At 38.6% G+C, this 16,538-nt stretch overlaps 1 protein-coding gene and 1 long non-coding RNA gene across 2 annotated transcripts; both read left to right on the plus strand.

Moving 5' to 3' along the window:
- The first annotated feature begins 2,359 nt into the window (after positions 1-2,359).
- LOC148376344 (uncharacterized) lies at positions 2,360-10,163 on the plus strand. Its single transcript, XM_088319661.1, has 10 exons — positions 2,360-4,631; positions 4,785-4,829; positions 4,953-5,012; positions 5,128-5,187; positions 7,125-7,184; positions 8,528-8,587; positions 8,878-8,937; positions 9,678-9,734; positions 9,864-9,893; positions 10,026-10,163. The coding sequence occupies exons 1-10, from the start codon at positions 4,620-4,622 to the stop codon at positions 10,155-10,157; spliced, it is 576 nt and encodes a 191-aa protein (XP_088175787.1). The 5' UTR covers positions 2,360-4,619; the 3' UTR covers positions 10,158-10,163.
- Positions 10,164-13,540: 3,377 nt separating this feature from the next.
- LOC148376345 (uncharacterized) lies at positions 13,541-16,311 on the plus strand. Its single transcript, XR_015847072.1, has 2 exons — positions 13,541-13,829; positions 13,905-16,311. It is a non-coding gene; the product is annotated as an uncharacterized LOC148376345 (long non-coding RNA).
- The last annotated feature ends 227 nt before the right edge of the window (positions 16,312-16,538 follow it).

Raw genomic sequence — 16,538 nt, forward strand, 5'->3', positions numbered from 1 at the left:
GACAGCTATTTGATACAAGCCTGTATTTTTTTTTATCTACAGTGAACTTTTAACGAATTCAAACATATTTATAATAAGCAACTTTATAGTAGAGCAACACAGAATCCCTGAAAAATACACTGCACAATTAAATAAAAATTCATAACATTACCTTTCCAATGATATCAAAAACTTGCATACATTCATTCATTTATTCATTATCTGCACCGCTTATCCTCAGTAGGGTCACGGGGCTTGCATAAAAGAATTTTTAAATATTTACAATTGAACTTTTAACGAATGTAGCTTAAAAACGGCACAGAACATGTGAAAAACACATAAATATAGATTAAAATTGTGTATAGTAAAAAGAAAAATATCATCAGTCCCTACTGAATATTATGATTTAGAAATCCTCTGCTTTAAAGCCATATCGTTAAAATAAATCCAAATTAGGATTATTTTCCTGCTTGTACTCATTTTTTTCCTTTTGACCAGCTCCTGTGGTCAATTTTCTGCACCCCCAAAACCCATCCCCTCCCCTTATGCTAAGCGAACAAATGAGCTAGAGGTCGCCCAACTACCAGTCAGGCCGATTATCGGCACCGATATTTGGGAATTTGACAGATATCAGTTTCGGTATTTTTGTGTATTCGACGGGCCGGTTATTTAGGCTAGGATGCAGCCCAGCCTCTCTCTCCCTCGCTACCCACTCTTCTGATTGGACAAGCCACTGGGGGCTGAGCCACTTAGGCACAAAGAATAATGTTAGAGCGAGACCACTGATAATATTGAGATTTTTAAAAGTCAGTGAAAAGCTTCCCAAGAATTGCTCCGCCACCAGGCGATGCCCTGGGGTTAAAAGAACAAAACATCAATCGCCGGTGATCCCAGCTGATGACCCAGTCAGGGCTAAGTTTTCAGGGTACACTACCATTCCAAAGGCAGAAATTCCCAGTGGAAATACCACCATCTTGTTTCCGATTGATTTACTGTATACTTGTTGTTCATAGGCCTAATTAAATTCGGTTTTAACTGAAATAAAATATTGGTAATGCTAGTTGAGCTGAAATTCTCATTTACAGTATTTCCTATATAAGGTTTCAGAGAGCTACTTATGTCTTTTAAACTTTTATAAGAGTTGCTGATGAGCCTAATTTTATTACCGGGACTGTTAGATTTTGGTTTAAGTGCAAGATTAGTCACCTTAGTCGTGTTCTTTCATTTACTGTAAGAGTTTCAGAGACCTATTCAAGTTTTAGTTGAATGTATAAGAAGTATTCTTTGTTTCTATTTGCAATATTAAACATTTTGCTTGTCAATTTTAAAGCTTTTACAGTAAAAAAATATTGGCTCCAAATATTGGTTATCGGCCTTTTCTTAAAACTAATAATCCATATTGACCCTGAAAAACCCATATTGGTCCATATCCTTAAAATGAGCACAGTGACAGAGATGGAAGCACACGTATTAATAAGACGCTTGCGGAAACAATTAGACCCTGGCGGCCAGCCAGCAACTTTATATGGTATGGAAAACAGTGAATAGTCAAAATAGAAGACAATCGTATTTAATAATAGTAAAATAACCCAAACCCAGCATCATAAGCAATCTTGCTGGTAGTCAATCGTCAAAAAAGAACCACACTAAGTAAGCAGAAAAAAAACAAATCTGAATGAACATTAAATGACGGAAATGACTCTCTCATCAAGGCTCCAGAAAATTAAATTGTTTTTCAATTTTCATTTTCAAGTAAATGCAATATGCATCCTTTTTGTCTCATAGGGGAATCAAACATTGCAATACAAAAACTTTTACTTCCCTCTGTTGGTAACCGAACAACATTCCTTTTAATTTAAAGCAAAGGGCGTGCCTACAGAAGAAATAAATTAGTTCACGCCAAATGAACAGCAGCCTAAACCATGAAGTTACTTCTGAATGTGTCATTTTTGCGAGACGCAGTGATGGATCGATTACTTTGGTGTTTCTGTATGCTGTTATTTATTTCTGTGATTAACGGTAAGTCTTCATTACGTTCATTTTAAAGGCTTGAGTGATTCTAAATTGTGCAGGTCTCGAATGAACTTTGTATACTGTTGATTAAAACCAAATAAGCAGTATTTCTGTCCCTTCCTTGTGTGTAATACATATATAAACAGGGGAGAATAATGGCTTCCATATTATGCATTTCTTATACAGTGGAACCTCAGTTCTCGACCATAATCTGTTCCAGAACCCTGTTCGAGAACCGATTTGTTCAATCACTGAAATCAATTTTCTCATTAAAAATAATGTAAATTGTTTTAATCTGTTCCATTACCCTGAATGTTTACCATGAATGTTTAACGTAAACATGAAGCTAACCCAGGCTAATCGTACGTTCGCGTTACCTAACATGAACGTGTAAAAATAAAAAAAAAACAGGCCGTTTACAAGTCATTTAGCACCACAAGTGGCTAGCGCTTCATTGGAAAGGGGGCTTTGTTCGAACACCCTGAATTTTGGGCTCAGTTCCAACACCCTGAATGTTTACCTTGAATCATAAAGCTAACCCAGGCTAATCGTACGTTCGCGTTATCGTAATCTTCCGTACGAAAGATTACGCTAACATGAACGTGTAAAAAAAAAAAAGCTGCAAAAAATGAATTAAATCTCAATTCATAGACCTGACTTAGGAAATGCATCCAAGGCAAGGCAGTTGACCAATATGGCAGTCTCACCTGTGTTAGAGATCATCCATCCATTATCCACACCGCTTGGCCTCAGTAATTCAAATTGGACCGCCCAATTAACTTGACATGCATGTTTTTTGAAATGTGTGAGGAAACAGGAGTGCCCGAGGAAACCCACGCAACCACAGGAAAAACATGCAAACTCCGCACAGGAAGACGGGTAGCTGGATTTGATCCCAGGGCCTCAGAACTGTGCCACGGATGCGCTAACCACTCAGCCGCCGTGTTGCTTTTTTTTTTTATTCTGGTAGTTTTCATGAAAATTGTACTTCGCAAATTGCTATAAACTGGCGTAGTAAACTACAGATGATTCTTAGTGTTAGGTAGCACTGCCCATGTCAACAGCAGGAAGTGCACGGAGACCAAACAACCAGGCTCCTTTTTCAGCCCAGGAGTTTTCAACCAAAAGCCAGCCCACTTAGCTATGGAGGAGGATTTAGAATTAATTGAACAGCAGCGAGCTCTGATGATGAAATTTGATTGGGAAGAGTTGTATGTTTGGTAAAATAACAGAAAACACTACCATTTTATTTCAAATAAAAAAGATATAAAGATTCTGATATAGATGAAAACGTTTTTACCTATGTACAGTATTGGTCATTTGAAATCGAAATTGCATTTGCCTTCCCAACAGATTTTTAGGCTTTACACTAAACTATTATGACTTATGAAGTAGCTTCATTACACATATTTTGAGTAGGCTGCCTAAAACATCAAAATCCTCAGGTATCTACAACTTTGTTGATGACAATGTGTCTAAAGACATGAGGATTTCCTTGTCATTGTTCATCAACATGAAGAGATTGAGCATTTTGGCCTATTCTTCACACAAAGCAGAGAGGCTCCACGCACACGCAACCAAAGTACAGGAAAGGCTCAACAGGAACTTATATGCCAGCCCTATGACATGGTAGATCTCTGTGAGGATATATAGTAAGAAGCTTTTTTCTTCTTTTTCATTTATTTTGTTGTTTTCTCTTTTCTTTTGTCTTATTCTGTTTTCTTTTTTCAAGCTTTATTCTTCTATTTTTTTCAGCTGTTTTCCTTCTTTCTTAACTGCCTTTTTTTCTTATTTTCTTGTATTCTTTTGAGTCTTCTAGCCTTTTACTTATTTTTTCTTCCTTTATTATTGTTTCTTATTTGTTCTCTTGTTTGCCTTTATTCTATTTTTTCTTCTAATTGTTTCTTTTCATTGTCTTTTTTGAACTTCATTTGTCCTCCAAAAGTTGTTGTTTTTTTGTATAATTCTACACAATCATGTTTAATATATAGATAAAAGCATCAAAAACAATATGAACAGGCTTTTATGAGCCAAAAAAGTCGTGTCTTTTTAGTGAGCCAAGCTGAAAAGAGCCGCTTTCAGAAAAAAAGATGGAATTCCCATCTATACCAACTTATTTGAGCTTGTAAGGGATGCTCTAAAACAGACAAAATGGACGAGAAAAATAAACAACTAAGGTTAGATAGTACAAATGATACATATTACGATTATTTTCTTATCCAGACAACCCAAACTCAACCTCGACATGAGCCCGCCCTACGGGAAATCTCCCGTTCTTCCTGATTAGTCTCTCCGGCATGGCACACAACACTAACATACCTTTCACGAGTAACAATGTTCTTTGGGGAGTTGTTATTTTTGAATACGTAGCATGCACACAGAACTTTTTGTTTCATGTTACCATGGCGACCATACTATGTCGCAGTGAGTTGGCCTAGTCAAGTGATGATGGTGTGATCTAACTAAAAATAAAATATGGTAAAGATGTATAAGTAATGTGTTGGCTTGAAAATTATTGAAAATGTCAATGCTTCTTTTTTACTACTTTTTTCACATAGTACAAGGTCATCAATTCACATGTAATATACTGTATCTTCATTTGTTTTTTTTCCCAGCTCAAACTAACGATGGTGGATCAGGTGATGTAGCATTTATGGAGTCATTGCATTTCATAATAACACTGGTACTTTGTTTAGAGTGATTCTCCATTGCCACACATTTCGTTCTTTTTCTTAAATGTGTTCTGTATAATTTAATTGCTAGATAATAATCTCTCTTTAAATAACTTCCAGCTACTAGGAGCACTGTTAGCAGAAGTACAACTACGGAAAGTGCAGGTAACAGCTGCACCCAGGTTTACCCTATTTTTCACCAAATATCTATTTTCTAGATAATTTATAGTCTATATTCGCAGACTTAAAAATAATACTACTAATAGCTTAATTTTAATTACTTTTTAGCAACCAGGAGCACACTTCCTGGTGGTGCAGATACAACCGGCGCTGCAACCGACGTCGCAGGTAACCTAGACTAAGCTTTACCTTTATTCTCACTAAAAATCTCATTTCCTACATTTGGTATAGTCCATATTTGCCAATTTTGTAAAAAAAATATTCTATTTTTCTAACTTTTCAGCTACCAGGAGCACACTTCCTGGTAGTGCAGATACAACCAGCGCTGCAACCGATATCGCAGGTAAACGCTATGTTAAGTTTAACCTTTATTCTCCCTAAAAATCTCATTTCCTACATATGGTATAGTCCATATTTGCCGATTTTGTAAAAAAATATTCTATTTTTATAACTTTTCAGCTACCAGGAGCACACTTCCTGGTAGTGCAGATACAACCGGCGCTGCAACCGAGGTCGTAGGTAACCTACACTAAGATTTACCTTTATTCTCCCTAAAAATCTCATTTCCTACATATGGTATAGTCCAGGGGTCGGGAACCTTTTGGACTGAAAGAGCCATAAATCAAAAAATATTAATTTTATTTTGGGAAAGAGCCACACCATATATTATGAGACAAATTTACTAAATTGCTAAACCCGCGCCCCAGACAAAAGCTTAGTCTTCAGCACATTTATTTTTGATGATTTGATAAAAATTATGAAAAGAGAATAATACCAGAGCCCCTGTCCCAAAATCAACAAACATACCACTTTAAACTTGTGTCTTTCTTGCAATGACTCAAGATCGGTTAAACTCATTTTGACCCTTTTTTTCATACATATTGGTTTCAAAACCAGATGCAAGCAGTTGTTTTGTAAAAATGTGACAACATTCTGCAAACAGGGAGCCTGATGTGCTTACTTTTGGCGCATACGGAGTGGGGCGAGAGATGGGAGAGAGTGCTTGCACTTTTTGCATAGCTCCACCCATCCCTCCCACTCACCCAATCAAATGACTAAGTTCTCTTCCGGTGTTTTGGCGTATTTACAGTTCTGTGGATTCATCATAAGGTATCTGAACACTGAACACAGATTATATAGTGAACTTTTATAGAAAGGATTCTTTAGCGTTGTACAGCCAAAACGAGTTTTTTTCCCCCTTTTTTTGTGTGACACCTTGACTGTAAATTGTAGTGAAAAACGTGCCCTATATATACTGCGAAGTAATGCCCCTCTATATAATATTGGTTTGACTTTGCGTGTACCTGAGTAAAATAGACTTCTCAAGTTTTGAACAGGATGGAGAATTTTTGCACGCAAATTTGTCTCTGAGCCACAGATACTCATGGAAAGAGCCATATTAGACCTAAGATTTATGGCCCGAGCCCGAACCCGAACCCGAGGCAATTTCGGGCCGGGTCGGGCCTGAAATGTCAGTCATACGGTCGGGTCGGGTCGGGTTCGGTCCTGCTTTTTTTTTTTTTTTTTTTTTTTTTTAAATTAATTAATAATTATAAATATATGTTCATTAAAAATATATACTTAAACTATGTATGGATACTAGACCAAGGAATACTTGTTATAAAATAAATAATTTGGATAAAACGGAGAAGGAGCTGTAATTGCTTTTAACGGAGCCAGAGCATGCTCTGCTCTGTGCACGTGACGTGACGTGAATGCTGTCCTCTTAATAATCTTCCCCTCCGCAAATTCGCGTGATTTTGGCCTGGTATCCCCGATATGGAGTCGGACCAACAAGAAGTTAAGGATAAACTCAAGAGAGGAGAACTGACGAACTGCAAATTCCCCCGGACGCCCTTAAATGTTTTCGCTACCTCAAAAAAAAAACCGTCAATGACAGATTGTCGCTTAATGTAACATCTGCAGTGCAGACACAGAAATATAAAAGATGTAAATGTTTATATAGTTTTATTTAACTTAGGCCTAGATGTTGTAACAAAAGGCAGAGTTTAATTTGTTATCATAAATCACCCCTCCTTATAAATAAAATATGTAATTTCGGGCCCCTTCCGGGCCGGGCCAGCAAATCCAGTTAATTAGTCGGGCTCGGTCCGGGTCGGGTTTAATACCCCTCGGGCCTGCGTCGGGCTCGGGTGCTTTTTTTTGGCCCGATCTTACCTCTAAGCCATATATGGCTCGCGAGCCATAGGTTCCCGACCCCTGGTATAGTCCATATTCGCCGATTTTGTAAAAAAATGTTCTATTTTTATAACTTTTCAGCTACCAGGAGCACACTTCCTGGTAGTGCAGATACAACCAGCGCTGCAACCGATATCGCAGGTAAACGCTACGTTAAGTTTAACCTTTATTCTCCCTAAAAATCTCATTTCCTACATATGGTATAGTCCATATTCGCCGATTTTGTAAAAAAATGTTCTATTATTATAACTTTTCAGCTACCAGGAGCACACTTCCTGGTAGTGCAGATACAACCAGCGCTGCAACCAACGTCACAGGTAACCTACACTAAGCTTTACCTTTATTCTCATGAATCATCTAATTTGTAGTTAAGGTACAGTCTATATTCGCTGATTTTGAAAAATGGATTTTATTTTTATAACTTTTCAGCTACCAGGAGCACACTTCCTGGTAGTGCAGATACAACCAGCGCTGCAACCGACATAGCAGGTAAACACTACGTTAAGATTAACCTTTTTTCTCCCGAAAAATCTCATTTCTTACATAGGGTACAGTCAATATTCACTGATTTAGAAGGAAAAACTGATTTTATTTTTTATAACTTTTCAGCTACCAGGAGCACACTTCCTGGTAGTGCAGATACAACCAGCGCTGCAACCAACGTCACAGGTAACCTAAACTAAGCTTTACCTTTATTCTCATGAATCATCTAATTTGTAGTTAAGGTACAGTCTATATTCGCTGATTTTGAAAAATGGATTTTATTTTTATAACTTTTCAGCTACCAGGAGCACACTTCCTGGTAGTGCAGATACAACCAGCGCTGCAACCGACATAGCAGGTAAACACTACGTTAAGATTAACCTTTTTTCTCCCGAAAAATCTCATTTCTTACATAGGGTACAGTCAATATTCACTGATTTAGAAGGAAAAACTGATTTTATTTTTTATAACTTTTCAGCTACCAGGAGCACACTTCCTGGTAGTGCAGATACAACCAGCGCTGCAACCAACGTCACAGGTAACCTAAACTAAGCTTTACCTTTATTCTCATGAATCATCTAATTTGTAGTTAAGGTACAGTCTATATTCGCTGATTTTGAAAAATGGATTTTATTTTTATAACTTTTCAGCTACCAGGAGCACACTTCCTGGTAGTGCAGATACAACCAGCGCTGCAACCAACGTCACAGGTAACCTAAACTAAGCTTTACCTTTATTCTCATGAATCATCTAATTTGTAGTTAAGGTACAGTCTATATTCGCTGATTTTGAAAAATGGATTTTATTTTTATAACTTTTCAGCTACCAGGAGCACACTTCCTGGTAGTGCAGATACAACCAGCGCTGCAACCGACATAGCAGGTAAACACTACGTTAAGATTAACCTTTTTTCTCCCGAAAAATCTCATTTCTTACATAGGGTACAGTCAATATTCGCTGATTTAGAAGGAAAAACTGATTTTATTTTGATAACTTTTCAGCTACCAGGAGCACACTTCCTGGTAGTGCAGATACAACCAGCGCTGCAACCAACGTCACAGGTAACATAAACTAAGCTTTACCTTTATTCTCATGAATCATCTACCGGTAATTTGTAGTTAAGGTACAGTCCATATTCGCTGATTTTGAAAAATGGATTTTATTTTTATGACTTTTTAGCTACCAGAAGCACACTTCCTGGTAGTGCAGATACAACCACCGCCGCAACTGACATCACAGGTAACCTACACTAAGCTTTACTTTTATTCTCATGGATCATCTAATTTCTAGTTAGGGTACAGTCCATATTCGCTGATTTTGAAAAATTGATTTTATTTTTATAACTTTTCAGCTACCAGAAGCACACTTCCTGGTAGTGCAGATACAACCAGCGCCGCAACTAACGTGGCAGGTAATTTACACTAAGCTTTACATTTATTCTCAACTGATCATCTAATTTCTAGTTAAGGTAGAGTGCATATTCGCTGATTTTGAAAAGACTTATTTGATTTTATTAACTTTTCAGCTACCAGGAGCACACTTCCTGGTGGTGCAGATACAACCAGCGCTGCAACCGACATCGCAGGTGACAGCTACATTAAGCTTTACCTTTATTCTCACCAAATATCTTATTTATTGATAAGGTATAGACGATAGTAACTGATTAATAGAAACAAATATTTCTACTTTAACAACTTTTTAGATACCAAAAGCACAGTAAACATCAGTGTAACTACCTACAGTGCACTTAACATCTGCACCCAGGTTTTTTTTTCACCAAATAACCCAATTTTAGATAAAGCGGTATATTATCTTATTTACAAAAAGAAAATCACACTTTTAGAATGTGTCAGCTACCAACATTGCAGTTACGGCTGCATTTAGTATTTTTCTCAACAAAATACCCAATTTGTTGTTAATTCCGGTGCGCATTCACTTAGCAATTCAATAATTTACATTATTTCTGTCTAATTTATTAATCAGCTGTCAATAGTACAACTACTGGCAGTGCAGGTAACAGCTGCAACCAGTTTTTTGTTGTATGTTTTTAAATCACCAAATAAAGAGTTTATAGTTTTATTTATAAGGTATTGTGTATACTGTAGTCAACGATTTAAAAAAGTAAATATTTTCACTTTAACAACTTTTCAGCTAACAGTACGGACTCCAGCATCGCTCCTGTCGTTGATATGGCTACTCCCAGCGAAGGTAATAGCTGCATTCAGCTGTAAATTAATTTGCCTCACAAAAACGAAAAATGTATTTAAACGATTTAGACTTTATTCAATAATACAATAACAATAACTTGCTTTAATTTATCCTATATTTGCTTTTCAGATCCTGACAGCACAGCTACCAATAGCACAGGTAACAGCTGCGCAGTGATTGTTTTGTTTATTTTTTTGTTTTTGTGTTTTACCAGATAACAAATTTTACCTTAAGGTATAGTGTGTCTCATTTTATTTAAGTTTAAATAACCCCGCATTAATAACTTTACAGCTACAAGCAGCACAGTATCAGGCAGCGTTACTACCAGAATTGCAGCTATCAACACCACAGGTAACATCTGCACCCAGGCTTTTTCGCAACTATTTTCTCACTGGTGAGGGGCCCTCTCCTTGTGAGAGGTAAGAGAATTCTCCCACCATGTTCCGCTGTGTGTTGTAAGAGGCGACTAAAGTGGAGGGAGCGGGAGGACTGGGGATCCTCTCCTCTCTACCTTTACTCCCTAAGAGACAGCAAGGCAAAGAAAGGGGGGCGGGAGACCGAAAGGTCTCGCAAACCCTAGTTATAGGGTCACTAAATGTGAGAGGATGTGGAAGTAAAGCGACTGAGAAGAAGAAAGAGGAGATCGGAAGGATGATGACTAAACGAAAGGTTGATGTGTTAGCCTTGAGTGGAACAAAGATGAAAGGAAAGGGTGAATTACAGCTTGGAGGTATGTCAAACGTGTTGATAAGAGAGTACTCTGTTGGTTTGGACACATGTCAAGTCAAGTCAAGTCATTTTTATTTGTATAGCCCTAAATTACGAAGAGTCTCAAAGGGCTTCACAGATTATTACACTATATTACACAGACTATTTTTCAGCCGACGATAAGAGTAGGTTATTCATATGCTATGGAGTAGAAGTGAGTTTTTTAAACATTTCCACTGAGGTTGCAGATCGGATCTCAGGGGGAAGAGCATTCCACAGCACCGGTGCCCGGATGGAGAACGCTCTCGAACCAGCAGAACACTTCTTTGCTCTTGGGATCACCAGAAGACCGGCACTCTCAGATCGTAGGCTTCGGACCGGGACGTAGGGGCAAATCAGATCTGAAAGATAAGAGGGAGCAAGTCCATGTATGATTTTGTACAATACTAAGAGAACCTTGAAATCACATCCATGGCTAACTGGGAGCCAATGCAGGTTAGCCAAAATCGGTGTTATGTGATCGTACTTTTTTGTCCTAGTTAAAAGCCTCGCTGCGGCATTTTGTACCAGCTGAAGTGACTTGATTCTAGACTTCGGGAGACCAGAGAGTAGTGCATTACAGTAATCGAGACGGGAGGTAACAAACGCATGAATTATAATTTCCGCATCAGACTGAGACAGTATTGAACGGATTTTAGCAATGTTACGAAGATGGAAGAAAGCGGTTCTAGTAATTTTCTTTACATGCATTTCAAAGGATAGATCAGGGTCAAATATGACACCTAAATTTTTAACTGAGTCACTCTGTGTGATGTGACATTTGTCAATGTTCACAGCAGTTTTTGAGAATAAGTCACGGCATTTAGATGGACCAATGACTAACATTTCAGTCTTTTCAGAGTTAAGACGCAAGAAATTGAGTGACATCCACTCTTTTATCTCAATGAGGCAGGCCTCTAAATTTCCACAGTTTAGTGTGGGAGATTCCTCCAACGGAAGATATAGTTGAGTGTCGTCTGCGTAGCAGTGGAAGCTGATATTGTACTTGCGAATAATATCACCTAATGGAAGCATGTAAATGCTGAAAAGAAGGAGAGGATGGATGAGGAGCGAATGTTGAAGAGGATCTACAGAGCAGAAATCAATGGAAGGAGACCAAGAGGAAGGCCGCGATTGACGTGGATGGATGGTGTTATGAGTGCACTGCAGGAAAGAGGTCTAAATATAATGGAAGCTAGAGCTCTTGTTTGTGATAGAAAGGAGTGGAGAGGTGTTGTGAAAGGATAGTGGGATTGTGGATGCGATCTTAAGGATGGGCTGGGCACCCGTATGATGCGGCAGGGGTAAACCAGTGAAAGCTGTCGGGCCCTGCTGTTGAACAAAAGAGTGTGTTGTGTCACCCTGACCCGAGTGACATGGCCGTTTTCTGGTGTCGCATTTCATCTGGAGGGACGAAAGCATGACCAATTTAGGTGCCGAGGTGCCTAACTTGTTTGGGTGTTTGGGCAATTGGGTTGGCCATGGTCCAAAAAATTTAGTGTGTGTTTTTTTGCTATTTTTTTCCCTTTTATTTTCTTTGTTATTGTATGTGTTTTTCTTGATGTCGGTCACCCCTCTTGAGGGATATGACCAAGGTAGATAGATAGATAGATAGATTTTCTCACCAAAACACTTAATGCATTGTACATTCACTAACTGAAATCCAAGTATTTCAAATAAAATCTATCTATCTATCTATCTATCTATCTATCTATCTATCTATCTATCTATCTATCTATCTATCTATCTATCTATCTATCTATCTATCTATCTATCTATCTATCTATCTATCTATCTATCTATCTATCTATCTATCTATCTATCTATCTATCTATCTATCTATCTATCTATCTATCTATCTATCTATCTATCTATCTATCTATCTATCTATCTATCTATCTATCTATCTATCTATCTATCTATCTATCGATTTTAGTAAAATAAGGAAGGTAATTCTTTAAATGAGCAAAATAATCAGTAAGATGCCTAGTTAGAAGTGGTGCAAAACTGCAGAGAACTCTATAAATGTTGACTACTGCCCATCAAATATGAAATAAAAGAATTCTGTTTTCTTTTGGTAGATAATGGTCCCACCGTGGAAGGAAGAGGTAAAGTATCTCAGCAAGTACAACTCTACAAACACAAACTCACTGAGCTGTCAATTGATTGGTTGGTTGGTTGGATCTCTGAACCACTAGGGTGATAGGGACACTATTCCTATGGTGTGTCTTGGGCAAGTAAAGCCTGTAGACGCCCATCCCTCTCCAGGGCGAAGGAAATCTACTTGTTTCACCCTCAAAAAACAATATTGCGTTGCTATGGCTTTACCAGTAGAGAAAGCAAATCACCATCGACAAATCATTGCTACTAGTCCCAGAATTGTCCAGATTTCACTTAAATGCATTTTAGTTGAAACCCATGAAACAACTGTGATATCAACTGTCAGCATGATTCTTTCTCAGACAAAAAAAGGACAGAAGACCCCCAGGATACGACATTTTTCATTCAGAATTGTAAATGATGTAAACCGACGTGTAGCAGGGAATTGAAACCCATAATTTAGCTCATCTGTTCTGAACCCACATTGGGTGGGTGGAGCCCTTAACCACTAGAGTCGTAGGGGCACCTGTGTTTTGGGCAAGTACAGCCATCCTTCTCTAGGCCAACAAATGTTTTAATCACCTCCATCTTCTTAATAAACGTTGGTTATGGACATATTCTTAAACGAGAGAACCAATATATTTGCCCACTTCATATTTCTTGATCACCCCAAGCTTTGTTTCCATGGTCATCATGTTTTGCTTCTCCCTTAGCGTAACTTCAAGCCTTTGCCTCATAGCAAATGAATGAAATACACAAGTATTATATCGCCGACTTGCAAATTCCTTACGAAACAAATGAGATTATAAACTGAGGGAAGAAAGAGAGAGGCATTGTGGGACGGATTTCAGCCAATAGCACATTGGTATTCTCATGATGCCATGACACAAACTAATAGACCATTTTTTTATGACGTCAACTAATGGCACAGGCATCATAGAGATGTAACCATTCATACAAACTATCAACACAAACTTAGAGTATAGCAAATTTTTGGGAACACAAATTTGTTTTGATGTCGTATTTTAGGCTAGATACCTTAACGATGGGCCGAAAAAACATCTCGTTCCACAACACAAAGTGAAAACGTTGTAAAGTAGGGACGCCATATCCCGAAGATCTACTGTATTCCAAAAAGTTCGGTCCCTTGATGACAACCTTTCTTCATGTTCCCTTACAGTGTACGCGCATTTAAACATTCGTGTTATACATAACCTGGGAGTGGACGTGAAGCAAATACTGGAACAAGTGAGTGAAGGTCCTTTGTGTGTAGCATAGAAATACATATTCCTGCTCTCATTGCGAATGTTTGCTCTCTGGCAGTTCCTCCGCAATACAACTCTTGATTTCTGCAACGATTGCCGAATTGACTTCAATACGACAGTATCCCCAGACCAGCTTTAACAAGTTTGACAAAGTTGAAATTGTAAAGTTGAGGAATTTCCAACGTTTTCAGTTTATCGAGAAATGTGTGAGCTTATTTCAATGCATGTTTAGTCAGTATATGGGGTATTGATTTAATGAATTTACTGTCATACAGTGTCTAGAAGCTAAATATTTATGGGGCCGGTGGGCTGGTTATGACCCACGAGAAGGTTTTCTACATCCCCTGAGATGAATTTGATTTATTATTTTATCATCGACCAAGATTTATTGAGTATTTTTTTCACTGTCCTTGATAAAAGTTGTGTTTTCTTAATAGTTTATATTTTACCCTAGTGTATTTAGTAAAAAAAATCTGTTTTAAAAAAATTTAGTTGCTAGTGTTATTTTATTCTTTCAAGTAAATTTAGCCTACTTTTGCAAAACTAGGCCACTCGGGGCGCCTGGACAATACTAACAATTGCTTTAATTATCTGACCATACTGTAATATATTTGTTAGGCTTTCAGTAGGTTCAGTTAGGTTCAAGAGACTATATGCGCCAGTCTAAAGATTTTTAACATTCAATCAGCCGAACCCCTGGCTCGGAGCCACATATTTATTTGTCCCTGTGTCCATTTGACTGTGACACACCTTTTCTAAAGCATTTGCAAAATTTACACTAACACTAAGTAGCTGTGTAAAAAAATTTAAAAAAGGAAAAAGTGCTTAAGGAGATACTTATAGAGCAATTTCACTTTGCAATGCCCACCGCAGAACAGATTAATGTCACATCCAGTCAGATCTACTGGGACTTTAACTGAATACATCTTTAATGAAAATAATTTGTCACAGTTGCAGAGGGTATCAATTGAGGTGTAGTTTAAACCACGCCTGGGTAAGTGCAAAATGTAGTTTTGAAATCTTGATTCTTTTTATTATGGCACAAAAATTATACAGGCCTATGTAAAAATGGCTCGGTGGCCTGACGGGTAGGGCGCCCGCCCCGAGAGTGGGAGGCTGGGAGACTGGGCGGTTGCTGGTTCAATCCTCGGCCGAGACTTACAACATTGGTACTCATTACCTCCCTGCTTGGCGCTCAGCATTAGGGGTTGGAATTGAGGGGGGGTTGGTCACCTAATGACTCCAAACACATCAGTTGGGTTGAGCAAGGGGGCTGGAAATCCCCCCTTCTGTATCAATCTCCCAGAAAAAGTCTGAAATGCGAATGTGTTCTTGACTCTAGCCACCTCCCACAAGGGGGATATGGCTCCGGTAGAATTAAACCACCAAATTATCAGGTACCATCCCATCGTCTTCCGCATATCCGGGATCGGGTCGCCGGGGCAGCAGCCTTAACAGGGAAGCCTAGACCTCCCTATCCCCAGTCACTTCCTTCAGCTCATCTAACGGGATCCCGGGCCTAGAGACATAGTCTCTCCAGCGTGTCCTGGGTCCCGGGGAAGGCGTCCAGGAGGCATCATTATCAGATGCCCAAGCCACCTCAACTGGATCCTCTCAATGCAGGGGAGCAGTGGCTCTACACAGAGTCCCCCCGAATGACTGAGCTTCTCACCTTCTCTCTAAGGGAGAACCCAGACACCCTGCGGGGGAAACTTATTTCGGCCACTTGTATCCGGGATCGTGTTCTTTCGGTCATAACCCACGGTTCATGACCATAGGTGAGTGTAGGAACGTAGATCGACGGGTAGATCGAGAGCTTTGCCTTTCGGCTCAGTTCCCTCTTCACCACGACGGACCGGTACAGGGTCCGAATGACGACAGACGCTGCACCGCCCCGTCTGTCGATCTCTCGTATTTATTTATTATCAGGTACATACTAAAGAAAACAATTTACCGCAAAGACTTGTGTCAGCAAAAAAACAAAACAAATCAGGATAAAACCGCCATCATTCTAAATTAATTTGTCTTTATATACAACTGTTGCACTTTAGTAGTTTGGCTTTCACAAATGATGTATTGGTAGAGAGCTGCTACTGCTACAAAACCCTAAAGAAATCCGTTGACAGCAATAGCTCAAACCATCACTCAATGACATAATTAACCTTCCGACACAGTAATGATGCACAATTGGCTAGACTGGAATGTGACGACATCAAAGGAACGCCGGCTTTATTTATGCATCAGGCACGCCTTTAACTTCAAACTTCCTTATATCTAAAGGGAAGTGTTTTGTTTTGTTTTGGCGCTTTCATTTTTGTCTGGCACAAAAACATTGTGCAGTTTTTCATTTTTTTGTACTATTTAGACATTTTTCACAAGTTTTGTTGAGGACTTTTATAATAGTGACAGATACAAAAGAAGTGCTCTGTATGTCATTAAAAAATAAAAACTTGTAACTTTGTTTTTGAGAAGGTCTGTTGGCTCACTTTATGCAATGTCAGGAATAGATTTGACCTGGGGGAATTTTCTGTTTAACATACAATCACTGCTCTATTTTTTCAGCCTTGAACAGTAAATGAGTCAACAGGAAATTAACGTAATTGACTTACCATGTTACTGCTTGATACCATGATACATGAATTTAAGTGCATTTTAATAGAGCTTTCCAATGGTCGCGTGACTTAAGCAACTG

The sequence above is a fragment of the Urocampus carinirostris genome, chromosome 1 (genome assembly GCF_059441175.1).
Source record: "Urocampus carinirostris isolate Australia breed hairy pipefish chromosome 1, RoL_Ucar_1.0, whole genome shotgun sequence".
Taxonomy (NCBI): Eukaryota; Metazoa; Chordata; class Actinopteri; order Syngnathiformes; family Syngnathidae; genus Urocampus; species Urocampus carinirostris.

Bases quoted from the DNA above. Each gene is read 5' to 3' on its own strand.
- LOC148376344 (XM_088319661.1), top strand. The intron at 4,830-4,952 runs GTAACAGCTGCA...ATTACTTTTTAG, and splicing joins TACAACTACGGAAAGTGCAG to CAACCAGGAGCACACTTCCT. The intron at 5,013-5,127 runs GTAACCTAGACT...CTAACTTTTCAG, and splicing joins CGCTGCAACCGACGTCGCAG to CTACCAGGAGCACACTTCCT.